General features: G+C 43.6%; 2 protein-coding genes across 6 annotated transcripts in view; one reads left to right on the top strand and one right to left on the bottom strand.

Moving 5' to 3' along the window:
* Nucleotides 1–26,784, bottom strand: part of ACACA (acetyl-CoA carboxylase alpha) — a 288,803-nt gene that overhangs the window by 252,208 nt on the left and 9,811 nt on the right. The window lies entirely within an intron of this gene.
* On the top strand, nt 2,329–14,720 carry C4H17orf78 (chromosome 4 C17orf78 homolog). Of its 2 annotated transcripts, XM_055577357.1 has the most exons (7): nt 2,329–2,509; nt 4,164–4,250; nt 5,010–5,255; nt 8,878–9,003; nt 11,027–11,151; nt 11,981–12,103; nt 14,643–14,720. In XM_055577357.1, exons 1-7 carry the CDS (start codon nt 2,452–2,454, stop codon nt 14,718–14,720), a joined length of 843 nt encoding a protein of 280 aa, XP_055433332.1. In that variant the 5' UTR covers nt 2,329–2,451. The 2 variants fall into 2 exon arrangements, with proteins under 2 accessions (XP_055433332.1, XP_055433333.1); XM_055577358.1 differs by lacking the exons at nt 8,878–9,003; nt 11,027–11,151; nt 14,643–14,720 and having other exon boundaries at nt 11,981–12,198.

Here is a 26,784-nt window from a genome sequence, read left to right as displayed (position 1 = left end):
TCCATGCTCCGAAACAAGACAAGCCACTGCAATGAGAAGCTCGTGCACCGCAACCAAGAGCTGCCCCCCACTCGCCACAACTAGAGAAAGCATGGCAACAGAGATCCAGCGCAGCCAAAAATAAATAAATTACTTTTTAAAAAGTAACTTAAAATAATAATAATAATAAAGGGGCCTCTGTCAGTTCTCCTTCACCTCACCACCCTGTTGCTTCATGATGATTATCACAATCTTTAATTATCTGGTATATGTATTTGTGTATTACTTTTTGTTAGCCCCTTACCCTATTTGGGGGCTTTCCAGATGGCTCAGTGGTAAAGAATCCACCAGCAATGCAGGAGGCGCAGGAGACACGGGTTTGATCCCTTGGTCGGGAAGATCCCCTGTAGTAGGAAACGGCAACCCACTCCAGGATTCTTGCCTGGATAAACCCATGGGCAGAGGAGCCTGGCATGGGGACGCAAAGAGCCCCCCATGGACAGAGGACCCATGAGGTTGCAAAGAGTTGGACAGGAATGAGCACCCAAGCATGCACACACTATTTTATTTCCAACTGTTTACTGTCTGCTTCTCATCGTTTCACATGAACGCAGATTTGGCTGGCTCACTTCGAGAAAGGTGTCTGGCACACAATAGGCGCATAATAAAAATGTGTGGCATGAAGGAATGAACTGAAAGGCACTGCGGCTGCATGCTCAGCACTTCTTCCCCTTCTTCCACATTTCAGGAAACACGTCTTTCAGGGACACCTCTGTCCTTTCTGTTTTCGCACCAAGATTTTCCTTCATGCTCCATTTGGCCAGATTTCAACTTGAATTTAAATGTCAGGAAACAGAACAGTACTTAAATTATAATTTGACTCAGATCTTATGAACTCCCTTAAGGAAAGTGCCTTGAATCAAGCTCCCTTTATATCATCAGAGCATCAGCCTCTAGAACCAACTTATGCATAGTCAAACGTATGTTGGTTCCAATGGAGTAAGTGCACTCACAGTGGGTAGAGCAACTCCAGAGCCTCTGGACTCAGGCAGAGAGTCTGAGTAGATCTTCATTTCTGCTTTATGATCCCCGTAGCTATGTTGCCACAAGGTCTAGAAAGTATTACATGAGATGGACTGTTGTGCTGTTGAGAGTGATAGTAGCTGCCGTGTCTGACTCTTGGCAACCCCATGGACTGTAGCCCGCCAGACCCCTCTGTCCACAGAATTCTCCAGGCAAGAATAATGGAGTGGGTTGTCATTCCCTTCTCCAGGGGATCTTCCCAACCGAGGGACTGAACCTAGGTCTCCTGCACTATAGGCAGATTCTTTACCATCTGAGCCACCAGGGACGCTCCCTACACAAGATATATACTCTTTATAAAAAAAAAATACAATGTTTGAAAAATCTACAACAGTTATGTTTAGGAAAGCCTTCCCAAACTGTACACAGTATCACTTCTAGTGCAGTTAGCTCTTCCTCACAACTTCTCATCCCAACAGTCATATGAATGTGGTCCACCAACAGTCACTTGACTTTTTTATTTGGTAAATATTTACTTGTTTGTTTCTCTTTGGCTGCACTGGGTCCTGGTTGGGCCACATGGGATCTTTTCACTGTAGCACATGGGTTCTGCCTTGAGGTGTGCAGGCTTAGCTGCCCCATCGCATGTGGGATCTGAGTTCCCCTACCAGGGATCGAACCCATGTCCCCTGCATTGCAAGGCAGATTCTTAACCACTGGACCACCAGGGAATTCCCTCACTTCACTTTTCAGAAGTGTGAAAATGTGCACAACTAGACAGGTACGTCTGTGCTCAGGTAAGTTTATGTGTATAACAGTGAATGAATTCTAGAGATGACTGGGTTGGAATGCTCCATTCACAGAGGAGAAAACTGTAATTCAGAGAAGTCAAGCAACTTTCTCTCGTTGATACATTTAACTGCAGGGGCTCACCTGGAACCCACTTCTGTTGATTCCCAGTCCAGTGCCCTCTTCAGTGTAACTCACTGGATCAGTCCTAGTTGTCTGCACTACTCTAGAAATAATTTTCCTTAATAGAAATCTCGGCACGTCTTTATGTTGGTGTGTAAATCTATGTGCTCGTGTCAGTGAGCATGCATGCGAATGTCTACGTGTCTCCCTGCGAGTATTTGTTAAGCATATCACCTCTGTTTATGCCCTTTCTCCAGGGGAAACCTCTAGTTAATTACAGTTCCTTATGTCCCCACTAGCAGTGAAGTCAGGTGAAGATATTCTGAATCAATCATTAACAAGCAAACTTGATCCTCTCTCCAATAAACTTTATTCCTGGGTCCTGAGAAAATGTGGCAGATCAATTAGGGTGGAACCAGACTTGCCCAGGGTCAAACTTAGTTCTAGGGCAGTGAAAGCATTTAGAGACAAGGCTGTGAGTGGTGGTGTCAGACCAGCTACATACAGTCTCTACAAGGAGAATGTGCTCAAGCTAACATGGATACCATCTTGGTTTTCAGCCTAATCATTACATCCTACGATGTTACCAAGAAAGGTAAGTACTCTTCTAGCCGACTGTCCTGAGAAATCCTGAGAGAGGCCTAGAAAGTGTTTGGGGGTCTGTTCTGTCAGATAAAGATACAGGCAATACTCAGCACATGAGGCTTTCCAGTCACCCCCAAGTAGCCTCTGAATAGAACATATTCAACTCAGAAAGACAGCTGTCTGTTTCATAGGAGGAAGTCTTCAGAGTATGTGATGCATTCTTCTGCTTTGTTCATGTAACTAACGTTAAAATTCCTTTCACTATTAGATTTCTTTGCTGGAAGGGGTTGTCACAGTTTCACTAAGACTCCCAAATTCATTACCCTTCATAAGATGTCCTCCTTTTTAAAATTATTCATTTATTTATTGGCTGCACTGGGTCTTCATTGCTGTGTGTGGGTTTTCTCTGGTTGTGGCAGCCCAGGCTTCTCATTGCAGTGGCTTCTCTTGTTGCAGAGCACGGGCTCTAGAGCATGTGGGCTTCAGTAGTTGTAGCACATGAGTCAGGAGTTATGGCTCACGGGCTCAAGAGTGTGGGCTCAGTAGCTGTGGGGCTGTTGCCTCTCAGTGTGTGGAATCTTCCTGGATCAGGGATCAACCCTGTGTCTCCTGCTTTGGCAGGTGGATTCTTATCCACTGGACCACCAGGGATGAACAGATGTCTTCCTTTTCTAAAGCATTATGTCCTAATAGATGGGGATGCTCTTGGGTGGGAAAAGCTGAGAGAAAAGGTAATGTGAGGGTAGAATGGTACCACTTACCGCTTTCATGGGCTTCCCTGGTGGCTCAGATTATTAATAATCTGCCTGCCAAAGCAGAAGACTCATGTTTGATCCCTGGGTCAGGAAGATCCCCTGGAGAAAGAAATGCCAACCCACTCCAGTATTCTTGCCTGGGAAATCCCATGGACAGAGAAGCCTGGTAGGCTATAGTTCATGGGGTTGCAAAGACCCCGACATGACTGAAGCGACTAAACAGCAGCAGCAGCAACTGCTCTTTGATAACTGTTTATTTAAAACATGATTTTTCAAAGTGTCCTAAATGTTTCATCTCTAAAATTAGCTCATCAGCGCTAAGGCCAAACAGCATGAGGTGAGGCAGCAACAAATTTAACAAATGAAGAACCCTGTGATTTATGTGCCAAAAAGCATAACTGTGGCCTATGGTTCTATGGGAAGCTAGAGAGATACCTTGTCCAATGCTACACTTAATAAATAAACTTTGAAAAGTTGTAATACAAGAAGGTAGATGGGACAGGAAGGGGAAGTGATAATAAGCAGTGTTTGAAGGAATGAGTCGGTTCATCTTTCATTAACTTAGTTAACTCATCTTTTTTTCCCCCTAAGGATAATAAACTGGTATTCAGTTTTATTTATACTTTGCTACCTCCCACTTGCATAAATCTTAAAGTTCTGGGAATTCCCTGGTGGCCCAGAGGTTAAGACTCTGAACTTTCAATGCAGGGGGACACAATTTGGTTGGGAACCTGCATGCTGCAAGGAGCAGCAAAAAATAAAACATCTTAAAGTTTTTTTGGGGAAATGTCTGATCTCCCCAAGTTTTGTAAGAAGAAACTGCATTCTCTTTTTATCTGCCTCTCCAGTGCCCAGAATTCCAAAGAGAAAGGACCCAGTCAAACCTTACCTTTTTTTCCCTTCCCCCAGAACTCAGGGATAGCAGCTGCCAAGTGGAACCACTGCCCGATCTCTTCCCAAAGGATGTGAGAAGCATCAGAGCTGAGCTAATTCGAGGTAGGCAATGGGCCCTTCCTGAAGAATCACTTTGCCACTCCAGGACCTTTTTCACCTTCAAAAGATGCTTGTCTCCCCCATTCTGAGCCCAGCTCTCAAACATTCTATTCTAAAGCTATCGATCCCCGAGAGGCTTTCTGGAAAACTTTTTTTTTTTCTTTTCTGGCCACACTGCGTGCAGGGATGTCAGTTCCCTGACCAGGGATGGAAACAGCGCCCCTGTAGTGGAAGTGTGGAGTCCTGACCACTGAACCATCGGGGAGGTCCTTGAAAACCCATTTTAAAATTAACTGTTATGGAGACTTCCCTGGTGGTCCAGCGGTTAAGACTCTGTTTCCAATGCAGGGGGCGTGGGTTCAATCTCTGGTTGGGGAACTAAGATCGCATGTGCTTCACCACATAAATAAATAATCAGCTTCTGTTTAAAAAGATAAACTCTTACGAACCAAGGCAGAGCAACATAAATCAAAGAGATGGGGTGAAGAAAGCGGAAGCAGATCTCAGGCCCCTCTGCGTTAGAGAAAACAACTGAGGAGCATCTCTCTGCACATACTACTGTCACCACCGTCTTCAGGGGACCCGTGGCGGAACAGGGAAAGGCAAGGCTTATATATTTAGTACCGTAGACACATGCTGAGGAAGACCTGATGGAAAAAGAGGAGAAAGTACAGCAATGGGCCGTGAATGGAAGTGGGTTGGCAGGGCACCATTCAGATTAGGAAGTGGCTTCATTTTCCTCTCTTGTTTTTCTCTTTTCAGAAGCTCAGGCAGAAGCCAAAAGGCCCATGTTCATTCAAAACCAGACTGTGGCTACCTTGCAGTGTCTTGGTTCTGGGAGCAAAGTGAAAGTTAACCTTGCATATTCAGAAAAAAGGCAAAAGGTCAAGGACATTCTGAAGAACCTGAGAGTCGTGACTGTTCCCTGCAGAAACAGCACGGCCCCCCCAAGCTGTCACCTAACCCCTGCATCCAAGGTTCAGGCTGGATTCCTTGTGACAGGCAAAGGTGAGATTGGAAGTTGAGATGGAGGTGGGTGCTCACTTTTAATTGACATCCTTGGAGGCAGGTGGAGCTTGAGAGTAAAAGTGTTAGTCACTCAGTTGTGTCTGACTCTTTGTGACCCATGGGCTATACCCGCCAGGTTCCTCTGTCCATGGAATTCTCCAGGCAACAACATTGGACTGGGTTGCCATTTTCTTCTCCAAGGGATCTTCCCAACCCAGGGATTGAACCTGGGTCTCCTTCATTGCAGATTCTTTAGCATCTGAGCCACCAGAGAAGCCCCCTAAGTGGAGCTAAAGCCTCAAGGACATGGATTAGCCTCTTCTTTAGGCAAATCTATGTAAATCTTTTAAATGTAATTTTAGGGCATGGATTAAACTCTTTGGCATTTGATTAGTAGTAACTGATTTCCTGCCGTCTGTTCACCCCATGTAACACTGTGGGATACAAGAGAAGTGACATCAAACAAGTGTTTATTCTGATATTATCACCTTTGACAAATTACTTAATTTCTCCAATGTTCAGTTTTCATAGCTACAAATGAGAGATTTGACTAGATGGTCTAATTTCTAGGTATGTAAGTCCCACAGCAATATGTAAGACCTCTTAAATAGCCTTTTCAAGCTGTTAATATTATGGCAGAATAATCTCTAAGATTTCCATTTAAATATAACGTACCTAATGCTTCCTATTTAAAACAAATTATTTTGTAATAAAGGAAAGCATCATCTCCTAAGTTATCCATTTCATCAATTTGGATTTTTATAGAGCTTCTTTAGAAGTGAGGGAATTCTTGCTCAAATATCCTTAACCAAAGAAAAGCTAATGGTGCGATTCCATCAGCACTGGGAATGGAGTGTTTTGTGTTTACAGACGTGCTCCACCTTAACACCCAGTTACCTAGCAGAGGAGGCCTAAAAGAGAGGAGATGCCAACAGGGATGACATTACTTAGAACTCTGTTTATTTTCAGCTGCGCTGGGTTTTTGTTGCTGCTTGCCGTCTTTCTGTAGTTGCAGTGAGCAGGGGCTGCTCTCCAGTTGCTGTGCGCGGGCTTCTCATTACAGCACCTTCTTCTGTTGTGGAGCACAGGCTCTAGAGTACAGGCTCAGTAGTAGCGGTGCAAGGGGTTAGTTACGCCCCTCGGCCTGTGGAATCTTCCCGGACCACTTGTCCCCTTCGTTGGAAGGTATCTTAACCACTGAGCCGCTAGGGATAGGGAAGTCCTGGACATTAATTTACAAGCTGGGAAGAACTGGAAATACACCGACCGATTTTGAAATAGTGTAGATTTTGAAACAGTGTCTCCCAGGAGGTAGAAGAAAAGCCACACTGAAATACCATGATCCCTGTGGCTAGTGGGCACAGTTCTTCTATGCAGGGAGAGGATCTCTAGGTTTTGCCTCCTCTCTCTGTTTTTAAATGTTGGTTGGTTGTTTATTTATGTTTTGGCCACACTACACTGCTCGTGGGATTGTAGTTCCCTGACCTGGGATCGAACCCTGGGCCCTCAGCAACGAAAGCGCACAACCCTAATCACTGAACAGCCAGGGAATTCCCCTTTCCTCCTCTTTCAATCATAACATCACTGAGTTTGCAAGGTGTTTTTCACACCTGCTTTCTCATTCTTCTTACCTATCTTCACATCACTCCTGTGACATAGAACAAGAATTATTTTTGCTATAACCATCCTGCAGATAAGGAAATGAAAACTCAGAGGACTTCTGTTACTTGTCCAAAGTGAGATTTATTTACCTTCATCTCATCTGACCCGGAAACACATCAGTTATCATTTCACAGAACTGACTGACTCTAGGATAGGAACAAAATTCTACGTAATTCTCTCGTTTTTCCTTTTGAGCCCGTTGGCTCTTTGTCTCTGCTTATCTTTGCCAACAGTCTTCCTGATTAAATAATAATAGGACTATTCCCCTGCGATTCGTGTACAGCACCTGTTACTGTGCCCACTGGTCTCTGAAGTAAAAAAACTGTCATTTTTCACATCAACTCAAGACCTGGGAGAGTAGTTCAGAAAAGTCAAGTAGGACGTATGGACCTGCATTTAATAGGCAATGACAGGAGACCATTAAAAATAGAACAGGAACCACTGTCCAAATTGGGTTAGGTCAATTCTGGAGGCACGTGAAGGTGGCTCCAGACCACAGCCAGCACCCATCCGCGTTCCGTCTTTTCCACGGCTGTCTGAGTCACTGCCATCTCTCACTTGGATTCTGCAAGAGCCTCTCAGCAGGTTGCTCTGCTTCTATCAGGCGCCCCTCTACTGTCCATTTTCAACTCAGCAGCCCACGGAATCTTTAAAAACAAAGCCATCCATCCGGTCACTTCTCTGCAAAAAGACTTGCAATGGATTACCATTCCAAGCAGAACGAGAACCGAAGTCCTCCAACTGGCCTGCAAGGCCCAGTGACGTGAATCCATTTGCTTCAGAAACTCCTTCATCCCCTACGACTGTCACCGTGCTCACTCCACTCCAGTCTCACTGGCTTACGCGCTCTCCCTCTAAAACTGTAACAGGACACGCTCCGGCCTGGGCCTCTAACTGTTTCCTCTGCCTAAGTTCCCCGGCATCTGTCTGGCTAGTGCTCTCACCTCCTTCACATCTTTGTCCAGTCCTCATCTTCTCAATGAAACTCCTGCAGGTCGCCCAACCACTGCCCACCTGCACCCCCCACGCTGCGCTCTACTTTGCTTCTTTCCAGAGCACGCATCCCCTTCTAACCAACAACACAGAACTCACTGTACTTATGTCGTCTGCTTCTCCATGTCCTCCCTTGGCCCTCCTTCCCCTTTGCTAGCTCCCATGCTAGAGTGTGTTCAGCTGCTATGTCCACAGTATGGAAGCAGACCCTGGCACAGCTAGATCTTCATTTATTTAATGGTTATTGATTTGGCTGCACCAGGTCTTGGTTGCGGCACTCAAGATCTTCGTCGCATCACGGCGCCTGGACTCTTGTCGCACCCGAATGGGCTTAGTGGCTGTGCGGCACGTGGGATCTTAGTTTCCCAACCAGGGATCAAACCCACATACCCTTTATTGCAAGATGGATTCTGAACCACTGGACCACCAGGGAAGTTCCTAGATCTTCATTTTTAAATATATGCTGAGAGAATGAAATTGAGGGGTGCGTGAAGCTGAGTGGTCTCCCTTTCTTCCAGTTCCTCCTCTTTCTCCAATTCTCTCTCAAAGTCATTGATTTAGACTTCACTCACTAGACAGACCTGCCACAAACTATACTACTTCAGTTCTTCCTTGGACTTTAAAGCCATCTTTTTTAAAGAAGGGACTTTCAACACTGCTATACCTTCCCATCCTTATTATTATTATGGCTGTATGAGTGATAAGCCAAGAAAACATGGTCCACTCCTTCATTCTGATTCTACATTAGTCAAAAGCATCAGGGGATTTAATCCATATCTCTTATTACCATATCCTCACTCATTCTTTCACGTTATCAAGGCCCACGCCTTAAACCTATGGACAGGTCAACAGAGCCGCAGTTAGAAGCTGTGTATCAGCTGGGTAAACTCAGGGTTTTGACAGGTGAAACCAAAGGCAGGATAAAGTTTTCTCAGTTGTCCTTCATTGTTTCTTTCTTGTTTTACAGCTTTTTTACCAGGGGTCTCTCAGTGTAAGGTCTATCCAGTGATGGGGGCTTCATCAGAGACTTATCCCTCCACTACTACCTCCATAACTCCTGGGAAGAAAGGAGACAAAACTACAAAGATTGATGGTTTTTCTAGTCCTCTGAATCAAGGTACAGAATGTGTAGGGGTGAGACAAGAACACACAGAAAAATTCTCAGCCCCAGCACTAGCCTGGGTCTCCTAGAATTTTCCTGGAAGTAGAGAAGCTACATACAGTTTGCATGAGAACATCACTCCATTTCTTATGGAAAAAAAACAAACAAACAGCTTCTCTGTAAAGAAGGTCCCAGAAATGTCTGTAGTTTGATACTTTTAATAATCCTTCACCTCCACACAAGTGAGCTCACCTTGTTGCCAGATTTGGGGACAACATACAGGGTTTTGGTGTGATGGGTAAGATCCAATGTGTGAACAGAGGAGAGACAATGTTTAAACTCTAATCGATCATTACGGTGATGACAACCAAGAAGCACGTTTTTATCTGCATTGTTTTAACAAATAGCCCTCCCTAAATTGGCCAGGACTCACATTCTGTAGGATTCCATTTGGGTTACTTCCCAGTTCCAACAGGAGAAATGTAAATATGAGATTAATAATAACAAGATGCTTATGAGCCATTTGGCCCCAAATTTGGCTTATGACTCCAAAACGATGGCAATTTACTGAAAGTCGCTCAGTCGCGTCCAAATCTTTGTGTCCCCATGGACTATACAGTCCCTGGGATTCTCTAGGCCAGAATACTGGAGTGGGTAGCCTATCCCTTCTCCAGGACATCTTCCCAACCCAGGAATAGAACCGGGGTCTCCTGCATTGCAACTTGGGTCTCTTTACCAACTGAGCTATCAGGGAAGCCCCCTATTCTTAAATTGAAAGGAACATAGAAAAGTTGATTTGCTAATCCCATGTGGTATGTATGTTGGGGTACAAGGGCAGAGATCCTGAGAGGGCTGCTAGAGACAGATTCCCTTGTGTAGCTTTGCTTCCCATGAAAGCTGTACAAGAATCAATCCTCCCAGCAAGCTCACTACTGGGCACATACCATGATAAACCATAATTCAAAAAGACACATGTACCCCAATGTTCATAGCAGCACTATTTACAATAGCTAGGGCATGGAAGCAACCTAGATGTCCATCAATAGATGAATGGAAATAAAGAAGTTGTAGTACATATATACGATGGAATATTACTCAGCTGTAAAAAGGAATGAATTAGAGTCAGTTGTAGTGAGGTGGATGAACCTAGAGCTGTTACATAGAGTGAAGCAAGTCAGAAAGAGAGAAACAAATGTCATATATTAATGCAAATATTATGGAATCTAGAAAAATGGCACTGATGAACCTGTTTGCACGGCAGGAATAGAGACACAGAGAATGGACTTGTGGACACAGCAGAGGAAGGAGTGGGGGGATGAACTGGGGGAGTAGCATTGAAATACATACATTACCATGTATACGACTGACACCTAGTGGGAAGCTGCCGTATAACACAGGGAGCTCAGCCTGGTGCTCTGTGACGATCTAGAGAGGTGGGGTGAGGGGGGTGGGAGGGAGGTAGAAGAGGGTGGGGATATGTGTGTGTGTGTGTGTGTGTGTGTGTGTGTATATAGCTGATTCATGTTGTTGTACAGCAGAACCCAACATAACATTTGCAAAGCAATTATCTTCCAAAAAAAAAAAACCCAAAAAGCTACCGGGCAAACCGCTCTGGACCAGGAATCCCTAAGAGAATCCTGGCGCCACCGAAGTTTCCAGTGGTGGCCAGCTCTCGGAATTGCCGGAAGGAGCCTCCGTCTCTCTGAGCCGCAAAAAAAAAAAAAAAAAAGAAAAAGAAAATTTTAAAAAAGAATCAATCCTACTTGATCATGGAAAAATTCCAAATCCTAGTAAAGGTGACTCTGGGAAGACACTGCAAAGGAGGTGAGGGCAGAGGCCATGATGCCCACCCCACTCCTGACTCTCAGTCTGAACTGGAAATTCAGTTTCTGCCTCTGAATCAGGCTGGGCCCCTCTTGGTCTTGTGAACCAGAAGTCCTGCAAGTCAAAGGGTCAATCTCTTCCCTCTCTTCAGTTCTCACTTCTCCCTGTCTACTCCTCTCTCTCTTTTTAGACACAGATGAGAACCTAGAGAAGAGGAAGAAATGGAGCATTGTGGTCAAGGTTCTGATTGCAGTCACCTTGTTTGTCAGTGGACTCGCCATTACCGTGTTCGTCATTTTTGAAGTGCCGTGCCCTGTGAGTTTGCTGATGTCCTGGGTCCTTGGACTTGATCTATAAAGACCTCCTTCTGTCCCAGAGGCAGGCGGGCATAATAAGAAAAGCACAGACTGTGGAGTGTGGACACAGCTGCCACTCAACACTCACCAGCTGAGTGGCTTGGAGAAAGTTGTCTGCCTTCTCCAACCTCAGTTGCCTCATCTTTAAAATGGGACTGACGATATTTGCCTCTTATGGTGGTTAAGAAGTTTCAGTGAGATTCTGTGAGAAAGGTTTCTGGCATATAGGTTGTTGTTCAGCCGCTAACTCGTGTCTGACTCTTTTGGGACCCTATGGACTGTAGCCCACCAGGCTCCTCTGTCCATGGAATTCTCCAGGCAAGAATACTGGAGTGGGTTGTCTTGTCCTTCTCCAGGGGATCTTTCCAACCCAGGGACTGAACCTGAGTCTCCTGCTTGGCAGGCAGATTCTTTACCTGAGCTACATGGGAAGCACCCTGGCATATAGGAGGTGCTTACTAAATGCAAGTTCCTTTCCTCTGTTGTACTTGGACATTCTCTAGGGAGGATACAGCCAACAGGGATGAATATTTGCTTTTCTTTAGAAGGGGTGATTTTTGGTAATTCTCTGGTGGTCTAACGGTTAGGACTCTGCACTTTTACTGCCAGGGGCTGGATTTGATCCTTGGTCAGGGAACTAAGATTCCGAAAGCTGTGTGACATGGTAAAAAAAAAAAGAGAGAGAGCGAGAGAGATGATTTTCTTTAAATCGTCTGATGTGAGGTTTGGAAGATAATCAGATGCATACCAGCCACCTGAAGTTAATACCAGTCATTTTCCCCCTTCAGAGTCGATGTCAACAAGTCAGAGAGCTATGCCAGTGCCAGCGGTTGTGGAGAAGGCCAAGGAAGGAAGACCGGCAACCTGGGACAGCTGAATCCCAGCCTGACACTCAGCCCAAAAAGGAAAGTGTTTTCTGTATGGCTGTTGTCATTTGCCTGGAGAAAATGGGGTTCATGTATAAATTCTAGGAGACAGGGAGCTGCTTTAGTCGTGAAGCAAATGTGGGTAATTCTTTTATGTGTCAGGAAATGGGCAGGTACAATACTGCTATAATGCAATAGAGTACTTACTGAAAATACCTACTTCTGGGGATCAGATATAATGAATCAGAGTGGCTAGAGTGGGACCAGGAATCTTATGATAGACTTTTAAGTAGAGGTAGATTTACTGTGAAATTAATGATGCTTAAATTCAGGACCCATAGGACCTGCACACTGGCCTTGTATCCAATTTTGTACTTTTTATATTTGCGCTCTTTTTACTTAAAAAAATGGTCCCTGACATTGTAAGAGCTACAGAGCCCATAATTTATGTCTCCAAAGGCTGGATGCAGCTTCTGAATATAAGAAATTGATGGGTGCCCTCTCTACATCTACAAAAACACACTGAAGCAGAGAGATGAGGTCTCCAATACTTTTTACATTAAAGAAGGTGGCTGTTTTTGTAGAATTACAGCACTGAGAATGAATCTCAAAGATTATCTAGTCCAGGATGGGACACATGCTACCACTCTTTTAATTCCATGTTAACTGAAAATATCTATAATCAAGGGACCTCCCTGGTGGCCCAGTGGTTGGGATTCCAAGCTTCCAAATCAGGGAGGGGCTTCCCTGGTCAAGGAACCAGGACCCAACATGCCACGCAGCACAGCCAAAAAATAAATAAAATAACAATAAGAATAAGAAAATAATTTTAAAAGAAATACTTAAAAAATCATAACATATCAGAGTACAATTAGAAGCTGAATATGTTCCAGAAGTCTAACGCACAGCACTGTGATTCCAGTCCCAATACTGCATCACATACTTCAAAACTGCTAATAAACTAGACTTTATACATTCCCACCACAAAAAAGAAATGATAATTATATGATGTAATAGAGTGTGAGCTAAAGCTACTGTGGTAATCACGCTGCAATTTATAAATGCATCAAATCAAAACGTTGCACACCTTAAACGTACACCATGTTATATGAAAATTATATTTCAATTTTAAAAAATCAAGCGTGGCACTCTTTCCACCCAGGCATGGCATCAGAATCTTTCTTACGACAGTACTTTAGGTAAGAAATGATGAAATATTTGTCATTTTTACAATTTTCTATAATCCTGTTTCTGCTAATATTAGATGATGTGCCCTTGGAATTAGTATAATTCTATAGTTTGGTGTATTTTTAGTTCTATAATCCCATTTACATTATTATTTCTACTGAACATTGAAATAAACAGGCCTGAAGAGGACTAAGAAGTCTAGTCCAGAGTTAAAAGTAACCATGTAACAGCAACTCTGATTGAATTTCTCCCATGAACAAAATAAACTTATTAAATGATGAAGGAGTTAATTTTAAAAAAGCAATTTTTTACACACTGCCACATCTGAACCTCATAAAAATCCTGAGAGGTAGCTAGGATGGGTATCTACATCTTATTGATACTTAAGCTAATGCTCAGAGAAGTTATGTGACTTTCCCATGGTCACACAGCCACGAGAAACAGAACTAAATTCAGAACTAAAATTAATTCCTGTACTTATTAGCTTATTCACCTCTTCCACAAAATTTCACTAAAAAGCTTCTATGTGCCAAGTTCCCTCTGTTCAAGAGGTTTACAGTCTATGTTCTACAACAGTTAAGAATTTAGAAAATACATACAAAATCAGATGGGGAATGAATCAGGTATAATGAGAGTGTAATGGGATTAGTAAAAAATATTTGGCCCACGGACTTCCCTGGTGGTCTAGTGGTAAAGAATCCACCTGCCAATGCAGGGGGCACGGGTTCAATCCTTGGTCCAGGAAATTTCCACTTGCCACAGGGCAACTAAACCTGTGCCCAACTACTGAGCCTGTACTCTAGGGCCCGCGCTCCACAACAAGGGAAGCCTGTGCATTGCAACTAGAAAAAGCCCGTGCACAGCAATGAAGACCCAGTGCAGCCAAAAATAAATTTTAAAACAAATATTAAATTAAAAATACATATTTTTAATTATGAAAAAATAAATATCTGGGTCTACATTGCCCCAGATCTCTGCAGTGGTGGTTTAGTCACTAAGTCATTTTGACTCAGGTCTCTGCCCCTTCTCAAACACAGTGAGATTGTTCGGGCCGGATTCCAGGAATGAAGTAGAATTCCTGTGCATCTGGGATTCAAAATAGCTGCACATCCAGGGCCCTTTCCACTCAAAGCAAATAGGTCAAGCAAAGGGTGGCTGGGCTGTTTGCTAGGAGGTTATAGGTTCCAACAAACTAGCTTCTCATACATAAGTGCACCTTGCTGATACTTTCTCAGTGTAAGCACAATAACTTTTCCTAAGATTAATGGGTAACAAGGAGGCAAAATGATGCGTCCTTGGAATTTTACGGGGTTCTGTACTAAGCCATCTCTTTGTTGGACCATAAAGAAATGCCTATTTGTGTCCTTTATTTTTCATACTTGATTTCAATCCACAGGTTGGACAAGAGGCTCCCAATTCATCAAGTCCCAAGAAAGCTGTAGAAATCACCGTGGTCCACCAGACATACTTCTGAAAAGTTCTGCTGTGCCTCACACACTGGAAGAAGGGTAGCACACTCTCTTCTCCCTACTATTAATCAATATGGGCAGATTCTTGCCAATTTCACCCTCGTATCTTCAGCAGGAACATTACGATCAGACAGTAACGCCAGGTCAGTGAGGAGAAAGCCTGGACTTACAGTCAGAGTTACTCTAATGTCTTTGCTACTGACTCAGCCACAAGCCTTTGAAATTCACTTGGAACTCAAACGAAAAATGGATATTTTTCATCTCATCAAATGAAATCAAAGGTCTTCCCTCTAAGCGCTATATGAATGGACACTTTGCTCTCTTTGACAAAAGGTTTAAACACAGTCTCCGAGGAACTGAGCAAAGCAGCCCCCGGTGTGGCACACGGACTCTCAGCTGACCTCCTGCTCTGGCTCTCAGCCAGCTGAGGGTGGGGCTCCTGTTTTCCCGCTGGCGTTCACCGGGCTTTAAACCTGTGCCCCAGCTCTCCACGCACTGGAAGGGAACGTGACCCTGAGCATTCCAAAGGGCCTCCTCGTGACTCATCCCCAAGGGCATACAAACAGGACCCAGACAAGATCTCTTGATAATGCAGAATTCCTGACGTGGAATTATACTCTACCATCACAGTAAGCTGCAGACATTCACAAGCAATCCAGAGCAACGCAATTATGATGTTCTTTCTCACAGAGGCATGGCTCAGAGTCAAGCCTGACCTCACTCAGAGTTTAGTGAGAAGGTGCAAAGTCTGATTTAAAAAAAAAAACAAACTGAATGCAACATTTATTGTATTTCTTACCTGTTGTATCTTCCTTTCCCTTATTTCAGCTAAGAGATAGTCCAAGAAAGGCTCAGTTTATATGGAACTTCCCTGGTGGTCCAGTGGTTAGGAATCCACCTTCCAATGCAGGGGATGCCGGTTCGATTCTTGGTTGAGAAACTAAGATTCCACGTACCTCGGGGCAACTAAGCCTGAGTCTCAAAAAACCAGAGAGCCTGCCACACCACAACTCCTGAGCCTGAGCTCTGGAGCCCACGAGCCACAACTTGAGACAAGCTGTGCGCCACGCCAAAGAGCATGTGTGCCTCAATGTTGCCAAAATAAAAAGGCTCAGTGTATAGAATTTATCATGAAATTAGATTTTCAATTATACATTGTAATTTAATTATTCATGAAACTCACAACTGTGGGTTACAGTGCATATGACTTTTGACAGTGAAACACAACATAAACAATCTATTTTGTATAGCAAAGAATATTCTATTTATTTTACCATTAAAAACTGTTTTATTCAAGAGATTTTTCTAAAAAATTGTCACCTAACATATCGATACTTTCAACGTTAAGATAACTGTGTATTACCTAACGATGAATTTTTGCAACGACTAATCTTACAAATTCAAAATTACAAAACTCAAATTTGTGCTCTAAAAACTGCATTTTGGGAAATGCTTTTTTTATGATGGCACGAGACAGCTGACCTTAAAACAGAGTTTAGGTGGAAAGAGGACTGGCAGAAGGGATAAGAAGGATGTTGTCCTGCTTCTTTTCCTTTTTTTTTTCCTTTTTATTTAACTATTTTTTAAATGTGTTTTTGAGTTTTATTTTTTGGCTGCACTGTGCAGTGTGTGGGATCTTAGTTCCCCAACCAGAGATTGAACCCATGCACCCAGCAGCGGAAGCATGGAGTCAACCACTGGACCACCAGGGAAGTCCCCTACTATTTATTCTTTTGTCCTGCTTTGTTTCAAGAGTCTGAAACCATCCCATTTCATTTTGGTGAAATGTACCTGTACCTAAGTAAATTGTGTGATGAAGTTTTATTAAAGTATAAAGGAGATAGAGGAAGCTTCTGACACAGACATCAGAAGTGGGTAGAAAGACGCTTGCTAGTGTTAGCAATGGAGTTATATACTCTCCAATGAATCCAAAGAATGTCTGGAAGTTGTAAATCCCTGGGGGCTCAGATGGTAAAGCGTCTGCCTGTAATGCGGGAGACCCAGGTTCGATCCCTGGGTCAGGAAGATCCCCTGGAGGAGGAAATGGCAACCCACTCCAGTACTCTTGCCTGGAAAATTTCCAAGGACTGAGGAGCCTGGTAGGCTACAGTCCATGGGGGTTGCAAAGAGTCGGACATGGCTGAGCGACTTCACTTTCACCAGACCTATTTCCATAACTTACATTTTAAGATAACAGAATTAGCCAGAAGGTTTAATCCAGAGACTGTCCTCAGGCAGGATATAGTATTGTTATATAATCCTAAGGACTGTAGAGGGGAAAAAAAAAAAGTTTGTCCTTTCTTCCTTCTTGAGAATTCCAGACCCCTCTCTCCTTGGGGACCCCTTAGACTTATCAACCTGCCTAGGAAATGACTCTCTCAATCTGATACTCAAACTGAGCCTTGAAGAGATGGAACCAAGCATGGAAGACGCTAGTTTTCAAGGAAGCCCTAGAGATCCTGTGCTTGTGTGTTCAGTCATGTCTGATTGTTTGTGATCCTTTGAATTGTAGCCCGCCACGCTCCTCTGTCCATGGGGATTCTCCAGGCAGGAATACTGGAGTGAAAAATAAAAAAAGAATACTGGAAGAAATACATTTTCTCCTCCAGGGGATCTTCCCGACCTAGGGTTGAACCTGCACTCCTCTGTGTCTCCAGCACTGCAGACAGATTATTTACCACTGAGCCATCGGGGGAAGCCCAGAGATCCTGCGGGTGCCCTAAAGTTCCATAGAGCTTTCTCTGAAAATACACTGGGTGGAGAGGATAGGGCACAGGGGCTGGCATTGGAACAGATGAGCATTGCCCTCCACTGGTGCACAACATCACCTCCAGTTTATCCTGCCATCTGTGGCTCAGTCTAACCAGGAAATAGTGGCGGGGTTGGGGCGGGGGAGGGGAGAAGCCTGCTCCTTCCCAAGACCACTGGGGAGGATGATCAAAAGCTTTCCATACTTCATGCTTTTGGTCAAGGACTGATGCCTACAGTCAGCTCCACCTTCCCAGGCTTATCCACCAGAGCAAGTGCTTTCATCCAGAAACAGGCAATAAAACTTGCAGCAAAGTCTATACTCATTAGGTCTTCTGCCAGAATATAATGTAGGCAACGTGTATAGTGACTTTTCTTTATAGAGATTCACCGATGGAATCAAAATTGTTTACACTGCTCTGGGGACTTGTTTCCCCAGACAAAGAAAGGTCCCTGTGAGGATTTTCTGACTGCCTAATCAGTTACCAATTTTCAATCTCCTATTTTCTTACCACTGGGGATCTTTGAAAACCAAAAGATAGGGGAGAGAGAGGAAGGGAAGGGAGAATGCCCAGGCGGACCTTGAGATGTGACCTGTATTCTGCAGATCGCTTCACAGTGGGGCACAATTCTTCCTGTCACCACGACAGGCTTAGCTATAAACTCACCTTGATAAAATGCCATTTCTATGGGGAGCCAATTACTCCTCTGGAAGTGACTATTACTACCATATTTCCAGTTAGCACAAGTGTTGTGTTTTTTTCAAGTCATAGGCTAGACAGGCCTTAAAGTCATTCCACCTTTTTTAAGAATCTGAGTCATCCCAATTTTTTTGTTGTTTTTACTCTTTGGCTATGCTGGGTCTTAGTTGAGGCACGTGGCCTCTTTAGTTGTGGCATGTGGGATCTAGTTCCCTGACTGGGGATCAAGCCTGGGCCCCTTGCATTGGGAATGCAGAGTCAGCCACTAGACCAGCAGGGAAATCCCTCAGTACTTTTTGATAGGCCTAATGATGGCAGTTACTTCGGGTAGAGAAAACACATTCACAGACATCTCCGATTTAACTTTTGCTGCTACTGCTAAAGAACGTTAAGTAAATAGCTGTATTTCTGCACAACTTTATTCAATGACTTTATTCAATATAAGCACTTAAAATATACAATTGTATACCTTGGTTTTTCCATTTTTTCATTTATTAAGATATACCTGTGATTTCAAAAATCAGTGACTGAGGAATCTTTGGGCCTCTGACAGGCCTGAGCAGGCCACTAGCACCCCTCCTTCTCTGCACCCCTAGGCTAGTCCAAGGGGTTACTAATCAGAGAGGGACATAAGGGGGTTCTAGCCCTGTACATTTCCCCCCATCCCAAGTCCTTCCTCTTATTTTGGAAACTTCTTAAGCACAGTCCAGTAGTTTCTGATCTAAAGCACTTTCCTTACATCATGCCCCAACCTAGCCATTTTCCAGGACTTCCCTGGTGGTTCAGTGGTTAAGACTCTGAGATGCCACTGTAAGGGGCATGGGTTCAACCCCTGGCTGGGGAACTAAGATCCCATGTGCTGCACAGCGTGGTGCCCCCCAAATAATAAATCTGTTTTAAAAAAAATCTACACAACTAGACATTTTCTAAGGAAGAGTTGCTTTTAATATATGTAGCTTTTTTCTTGTCCACACCACATGGATGGGTCCCCAACCAGGTATGAAACCATGCCCCCTGCAGTGGAAGCACTGAGTGTTAACCACTGAACCGCCAGCGCACTCCCTGCCATATGGACTTACGACTAATGGCCGGAAACCCTTTGTTTTGACCTGTTCAGGTCGATGGTCTTATGGTTCCTCCTCCCCTTCCTTCCAGAAACGCCTCCCCCGTCTCCACCCTTCCCCTGCATTCTCAGAGAGGATTCCTTTCCAAGTTCACACCATGGCCATCATGCTTTGTTGGGCTGCTCTTTATCCTTTGATACATACTCCCCAGTTCTTCTGTTTGAAGCCTGTTGTGTTTGTATTAACTTGTTGCTGTTAGTCACTAAGTCCTGTCCGACTCTTCTGCAGCCCTAAGCACTGTATCCTGCCAGGCTTCTCTGCCCATGGGATTTCCCAGGGAAGAACACTGGAGTGGGTATCCATTTCCTTCTCCAGGGGATCTTCTCAACCCAGGGATCGAACATGCATCTCCTGCAATGCCAGGAGGATTCTTTACCACTGAGCCACCTGGGAAACCTCGTGTTAACTTGTATGTCTCTGTATTACCTGGTAACCAACAAAGCACCATGATCATAGTACACATTCGAAAAAATTGTTGACAATGCCACACCTCTAAATGGATAGCTGAGGGTGGCATAAGTGACTTTTTATTAATAGAAGAAAATGAGGTAACCTTTACTTTTACATCAAAGTTGCTATTGGTCACCAGGTGAATGCAAACTAATGAGGGCCCAACCTGCAATTGTTGGTTTAACACTTGAATTCATCTCTCTAGACTTACAATCTTTAAAAATATATATATTCTTAAAAATATTTATTTTTACTCACTTATTTGGCTGTGCTGGGTCTTAGTTACAGCACACGGGGTCTTTAGTTGTGGCATGTGAACTCTTAGCTTCAGCATGTGGGGTCTAATTCCCTGACCAGGGATTGAACCTGGGTCCCCTGTACTGGGAGCATGGAGTCTTAGTCACCAGAATACCAGGAAAGTTCCTAGACTCACAGTCTTTTATCTCAATGCTCCTTTGTCTCTTTATCTTTCTTTTCCTGCTCCTTCTTCCAACACTTTTCTTTTTCCTTTCCCTTTTTCTGTGTCATCCAATATCGAAAATTTCTCTTAATTTGCACTGCTAGGGAATTTGATTCCATGTCTATAGTACATGAGTTTCAGTCTCCAGAAGACTTTTCACGGCTGACCCTCTTTTACCTGCTGTACCTTGGTCTGTACTACCCACTCCAGTATTCTTGCCTGGAGAATTCTATGGACGGAGGAGGCTGGTGAGCTTCAGTCCATGGGGTCACAGAGTTTGACATGACTGAGCCACTAACAACACACATACACACTTCCACCAGACTCTTATGAATTTGCGCCACCCAGTGGTTAAAGTTGCTAATGTCATCCTCTGAAAAGAGCAGTGTGCATAAATGATTATACAACCTCAGATATGCAAATGATACCACTCTAATGGCAGAAAATGAAGAGGATCTGAAGAGCCTCTTGATGAGGGTGAAAGAGGGGAGTGAAAAATCTGGCTTAAAACTGAACATTCAAAAAACTAAGATCATAGTATCCAGTCCCATCACATCAGTGCAAACAGAGGGGAAAAAGCAGAAACAGTGACAGATTTTATTTTCCTGGGCTCCAAAATCACTGCAGACAGTGACTCCAGCCATGAAATTTTAAAAGTCGCTTGCTCCTTGGAAGAAAAGCTATGACAAACTTAGCATGTTAAAAAGCAGAGACATCACTTTGCTGACAAAGAACCATATAGTCAAAGCTATGATTTTTCTAGTAGTCACGTATGGATGTGAGAGTTAGTTCCACCTCCTCCCTAATTTGGAAATCTCAGACTTAAAAATTTTTGCCAATGGATGACTGTAGTCTCTTTTTATTGCTCCTACGTGCATTTGTCCGCTTAATGGTGAGGTTGAGCATCTTTCTATATATTTACTTGCCTTCAGGTTTTCTCTTGCTTGCTTATATCCTCTCCTTTTTCTTCTGTTGTGTTGATGTTTTTTTAATTGAGTCATAGAAGTCCTGTATTTCTGGCTGTATTTCAGGATACTAATCCTCTGACTGTGAATCACGGTATAATCAAAAGTATATTCCTAATATAATACAATCCTCCAGACAAAAAAAAAACAAAAAACAAAAAACAATCCTCCAGGCAGAGTTACACATATTAATAAATAAACACCTGTCAGGCTCTGGAGCTCTGGGAGTCCCATTTGGCTCCAAGATTCTGTTTCCATTTGTACTTCTGCATTTAAAAAGCTATTGGTTTGCAGCAACATGGATGGACCTAGAGATTGTCATACTGAGTGAATTAAGTCGGACAGAGAAAGGGAAATATCATAGCACATGACATCCCTTATATGCGGAATCTAAAAAGAAATGAAACAAATGAACTTATTTACAAACCAGAAACAGGCTCACAGACCTAGAGAACAGACTTACGGTCACCAGGGGGAAGGATGGGAGGAAGGGATAGTTAGGGAGTTTGGGATGGACGTGTACACATTGCTATATTTAAAATGGATAACCAACAAGAACCTCCTGCATAGCACATGGAACTCTGCTCAATGTGTTATGTGGCAGCCTGGATGGCAGGGGAGTTTGGAAGAGAATGGATACATGTATATGTATGGCTGAGTCACTTTGCTGTCCACCTGAAACCATCACAACAGTGTTAACCAGCTATACTCCAATATAAAATAAATTTTTTAATAAAAAAATTTTTTTTTAAGCTATTGATGCTTATGTTTTGAAGTCCCACAAAACTGAACATATTCCTTGGAAGGACTTCATGAATTCCCACCTTGAAGGACTCTGCTTTGCCAGCACATCCGTGACAAAATAAGGCAGCTGGGTCATCAGCCTGCCTCAGCTCTATTCAGTTCTTTACAGCAGGCAGAGAAAAGGGCAGCTCTCAAAAAACTACTAGAATCTGCCATTGTCTTATTCTGAAATTAAACCAGCTAAGTAATACAAAGGTTCAATTCCAGAGTGATTTATTCAGATATTGCTTTCCTAGGCATTTATAACGACTCCATGGTATTGAAAAGAAATGCAACCTGTAGCAATATCTAAACTCCTGGGCCTATTTCACACTAAAAAGCACTGAGCTCCCAGAGTGAGCCATACAGTACCTTTGCCTAATGTTTTTATTTGCCTAAGCATGGAGAAGGTGAACTTTGACAGAACAGACAGCCTATGTGCCAAAGCAACATCACATTAGAGAATTCTCTCTGGTCTTCTCTCTGTTGTGAAATCACCAGTTTACCCTTTTAGCTCTCTTCTTCCGATCTAAAAGAAAATCACGTTTCTCATGGCTATACTTCCCATGAAATCACTCCAACGTGCTTGTTCTTCCTAGTGGATTAATTTTAAGCCTTTTACCTCTAAAATGAGAGCTTCCCAGGTGGTTCTAGTGGTAAAGAATCTGCCTGCCAATGCAGGAGACGCAAGAGACGCAGGTTCCATCCCTAGATTGAGAGGAAGGATTCCCTGGGGCAGAGAATAGCACCCCACTCCAGTACTCTTCCCTGGAAAATTCCATGGGCAGAGGAGGCTGGCAGGCTACCGCCCATGGGGCCTCAAAGAGTCGGGTATGACTGAGTGACTGAGCACATCTCTCACTGAAGATAATAATAATAGATAACACACAATGCAGATCTACTATGTAAGAATAAAAGCTTGTCTTCTGCTAAAGTAACACTAGGGAACAGGTAGGCTAGGGAGCATCTCACGGTTCTGAACCACCATAGCCTTCCCAAGGCCACTTTCACATGTCTCTTCAACTTTAACACAGGTCTCCACCCTGCAGCCAGAGTAAGCTATCCACAATGCAAATTAGATCTTGTTGCTCTTCAGCTAAAAAACATCCAGGGACTTGCCACTACTCTCAGGATAAAACTCCAAATCCTTAATACTGTTGACTGCCAATGTTAATCAACTAGGCCACAGTAAGAAAGATTACATTTTAAGACTGTCAAGGCCATCCATTGTCCAGTCTGCCCCCTTGTCCAGTCTCATCTCCCCTCACTCATTCCTTTACTCCAGCTACAGCCACAGTGGACTAGCTGCCTTCTTCCTTCCCTTAGGGTCCCCACTGTCCCCTCTGCCTGGAACACTGTTTCCACTCCCTCATCTCACGTTCCCCTTCTTTACTATTTGCCTATTCAATACCTACTCAAATTTCAGATATTGGATTGATTGCTCAGTTGCTAAGTCATGTCTGACTCTCTGTGACCCCATGGACTGCAGCATGCCAGGCTTCCCTGTCCTCTACTGTCTCCTGGAGTCTGTTCAAACTCATGTCCATTGAGTCGGTGATGCCATCCAACCATCTCATCCTCTGTTGCCCCCTTCTCCTTCTGCCCTCAGTCCTTCCCAGCATCAGGGTCTTTTCCAATGAGTTGGCTCTTCACATCAGGTGGCCCAAAGTACTGGATCTTCAGCTTCAGCATCAGTCCTTCCAATGAATATTCAGGGTTGATTTCCTTCAGGATTGACTGAAGGTTGGATCTCCTTGCTGTCCACGGGACTCTCAAGAGTCTTCTTCAACAGCACAGTTCAAAAGCATCAATTCTTCGGTGCTTAGCCTTCTTTATGGTCCAACTCTCACATCCACACATGACTACTGGAAAACCATAGCTTTGACTAGATGGACCTTTGTCAGCAAGGTGATGTCTCTGCTTTTTAATACGCTGTCTAGGTTTGTCATAGCTTTTCTGCCAAGGAACAAGCATCTTTTAATCTCATGGATTGATAGAATCTCCTTAATAGAGCCCCCCTTGGGACTTCCCTGGTGGTCCAGTGGTTAGGACTCAACGCTTTCATGGCAGTGGCTCAGGTTCAGTCTCTGGTCGGGGTACTACTTGGCAGAGCCCTGTCAACTTATATCTTCGTTGATATTTTTCTTGGGTGGCTGATCTCTTATCTATTTCCTTACATTAGGGGGATTCACTAGTTTTGCAATGTAGTCATAAAAAAAAAAATAGAGCCCTCCTTGACCTCCCAAACTCCACCCGGTTCTCCTACTATCTGCCCCCCATCCTGCTTTTTGGGGGGCTGTGCGGGCCATAGCTGTGGCATGCAGGATCTTTTCATTGCAGAGTGTGGGATCTAGCTTCCTGACCTGGGACTGAACATGCCCCCCGCATTGGGAGCACAGAGTCTTAGCCACTGAATCACCAGGGAAGTTCCCCATTTCCTTCATGGTATGCATCTGTTTGTAATGATGTATTTCTGTGGCATTTGATTGACACCTCTCTCACAGAAGTAAGCTACAATGAGGACCAAGGCCAGGTCTGTCTTGCTTGCATTTATCTTCTATCCTTAGGCCTAGGGCTGTGTCTAACACTTAGAGGGGCTTAGTAAATATTAATAACTGCCCTTAATGGAAGAAGAGACATATGGGAATTGAATGGTTTCTCTTCCCTGAATCTCTTTATTTCAAGGATCCCAGATACTAGAAATTTAGAACCCAGATCTCCCCTGTGTCCTTCCTTCTATCACCATGAGTCACTAGCCTGGCCTTCATCTCACTTAAACCTCTGAAGTAGCTACAATTACCTGCATTTTATAGAAAACTGATGATCTGAGACTTGCCCAAGGTCACAGAGCGAGTAAGTGGAGACAGCTGGGATTCCAATATAAGTCATTGACCTTAATCTCTATGCTCTTAATCACAACACATAAGCCCTGTCGATTTATATCTTCATTGATATTTGTCTTGGGTGGCTGATCGCTTATCTATTTCCTTATATTAGGGGGACTATTCTTTATGATATGAGTTGCAAACATTCTTTTCCATCTTCTATATATGTTTTGACATTGCTTTAAAGTGTTATGTCGCTCTGCATAAATTTTGAGTGTTGTGTGGTTAAATCATTAACCTCTCCTTTTATGCCTTCTACATTCTGGGTCATAGTTAGAAAGATTTCCCTTCCCCACAGTAAGGTTATAAAGGAATTTTCTCATATTTTCTTTTACAGTTTTTAATTTTTAAATATTTAATCCATTTGGAGTTTACCCTCAAGTGAGATAAACTGACATTTATTTTTACCCCAGATGGTTGTCCAATTGTCTATGCCATTTATTGAGTAGTCCATCTTTAGCATATACTAATTCCAGTATGTATTTTGGTTTACTTCTGGACTTTCCTCTTCCACTAGTATGGGAGTCTATTCATATGCTGGAATAATTGGTACTATTTCTTTTTGTTCCAGTGGGCACATTTTAACATTTATCTTTGACTTCTCTGTGGTACTTGGCATCATTGACTGATCCACTTTGATGTATTCTCAGTGCTATATTGTTAGATTACTGAGTAGGTGTATAAACATGTATTTAGGGCGCTAGCAGATCAAGGACACTGAAATAAAGACAGTGAGGATATAATCAAAGAGGTCACCATAGAAAAGTCAGAACTTTGTTGGACTTCCCTTACATCTATTCTATAGCTTACAATATTTTAAAATATTGTTTATTTATTCATTAGCTGTGCCTGGTGTTAGTTGTGGCATTTGGGATTTTTATCTGTGTCCTGTGGGATCTAGTTCCCTGATCAGGGATCAAACGTGGGCCCCTGCATTGGGAGCATGGAGTCTTAGCCACTGGACCACCAGAGAAGTCCCTAAAGCTTATACATTTTTTTTTTTTTTTACAGATTTATTTATTTAGGCCATGTCACGTGGCTTGCAGGATCTGTTTCCTGACCAGGGATTGAACTCTGGTTCATGGCAGTGAAAGCACTAAGTCCTAATCACTGGGCCGCCAGGGAAGTCTCAATAGTTTTAAATTACGTGGGAAGCACTATATTTTCAGTTATTTAGAGCCTATATTGGAGAAGGCAATGGCACCCCACTCCAGTACTCTTGCCTGGAAAATCCCATGGGCGGAGGAGCCTGGTGGGCTGCAATCCATGGGGTTGCGAAGAGTCAGACACGACTGAGTGACTTCACTTTCACTTTTCACTTTCATGCATTGGAGAAGGAAATGGCAACCCACTCCAGTGTTCTTGCCTGGAGAATCCCAGGGACAGGGGAGCCTGATGGGCTGCCGTCTATGGGGTCACACAGAGTTGGACACGACTGAAGTGACTTAGCAGCAGCGGAGTCTATATGGTCTTTTTAAAATTAATACTTAACTAATTAATTTGACTGGGTTGGGTCTTAGTTGTGTCACGTGGGATCTTTCACTGCAGGGCATGGACTCGATATTTGTGGCTTGGGCTTAGTTGCCCCAAGGCATGTGGGGTCTAAGTTCCCCGACCAGGGATCAAATCCATGTCCCCTTCATTGCAAGGTGGATTCTTAACCACTGGACCACCAGGGAAGTCCCTAGAGCCTAGAGGGTCTTAATGCTCTGCTGACCGCCTCCCACTCCCCATCTTTACTATCACTTCTCTCTCTTCAATCTACTTCTTTTCTAGACTAAGGGCTCTTCCTCTGTGTCTTTCCTGTCATTGTCATTCAAGTTTCTACTCTTCACCTTTCTTTTCTTTTTCTATTCAATGAGCTCAGACAATCTCATCCTCTCCCGTGACTTCAAAATTCCCAGATTTGTGCTGATTTCCTAATCTGTCTCTCTGACCCAGATCTCTCCTTTA

The sequence above is a fragment of the Bubalus kerabau genome, chromosome 4 (genome assembly GCF_029407905.1).
Source record: "Bubalus kerabau isolate K-KA32 ecotype Philippines breed swamp buffalo chromosome 4, PCC_UOA_SB_1v2, whole genome shotgun sequence".
In the NCBI taxonomy this organism is placed as follows: Eukaryota; Metazoa; Chordata; class Mammalia; order Artiodactyla; family Bovidae; genus Bubalus; species Bubalus kerabau.
The sequence above is the reverse complement of the archived record's forward strand: the minus strand, read 5'-3'. Positions and strand labels throughout refer to the sequence as shown.

What these genes read in the sequence shown, in the direction of transcription:
- C4H17orf78 (XM_055577357.1), top strand. Translation starts at nt 2,452, where the DNA reads ATGGATACCATCTTGGTTTTCAGCCTAATCATTACATCCTACGATGTT. An exon ending in CTACGATGTTACCAAGAAAG is followed by an intron (nt 2,510 to 4,163) that starts GTAAGTACTCTT and finishes CCCTTCCCCCAG; the next exon opens with AACTCAGGGATAGCAGCTGC. An exon ending in CTCAGCCCAAAAAGGAAAGT is followed by an intron (nt 12,104 to 14,642) that starts GTTTTCTGTATG and finishes TTCAATCCACAG; the next exon opens with GTTGGACAAGAGGCTCCCAA.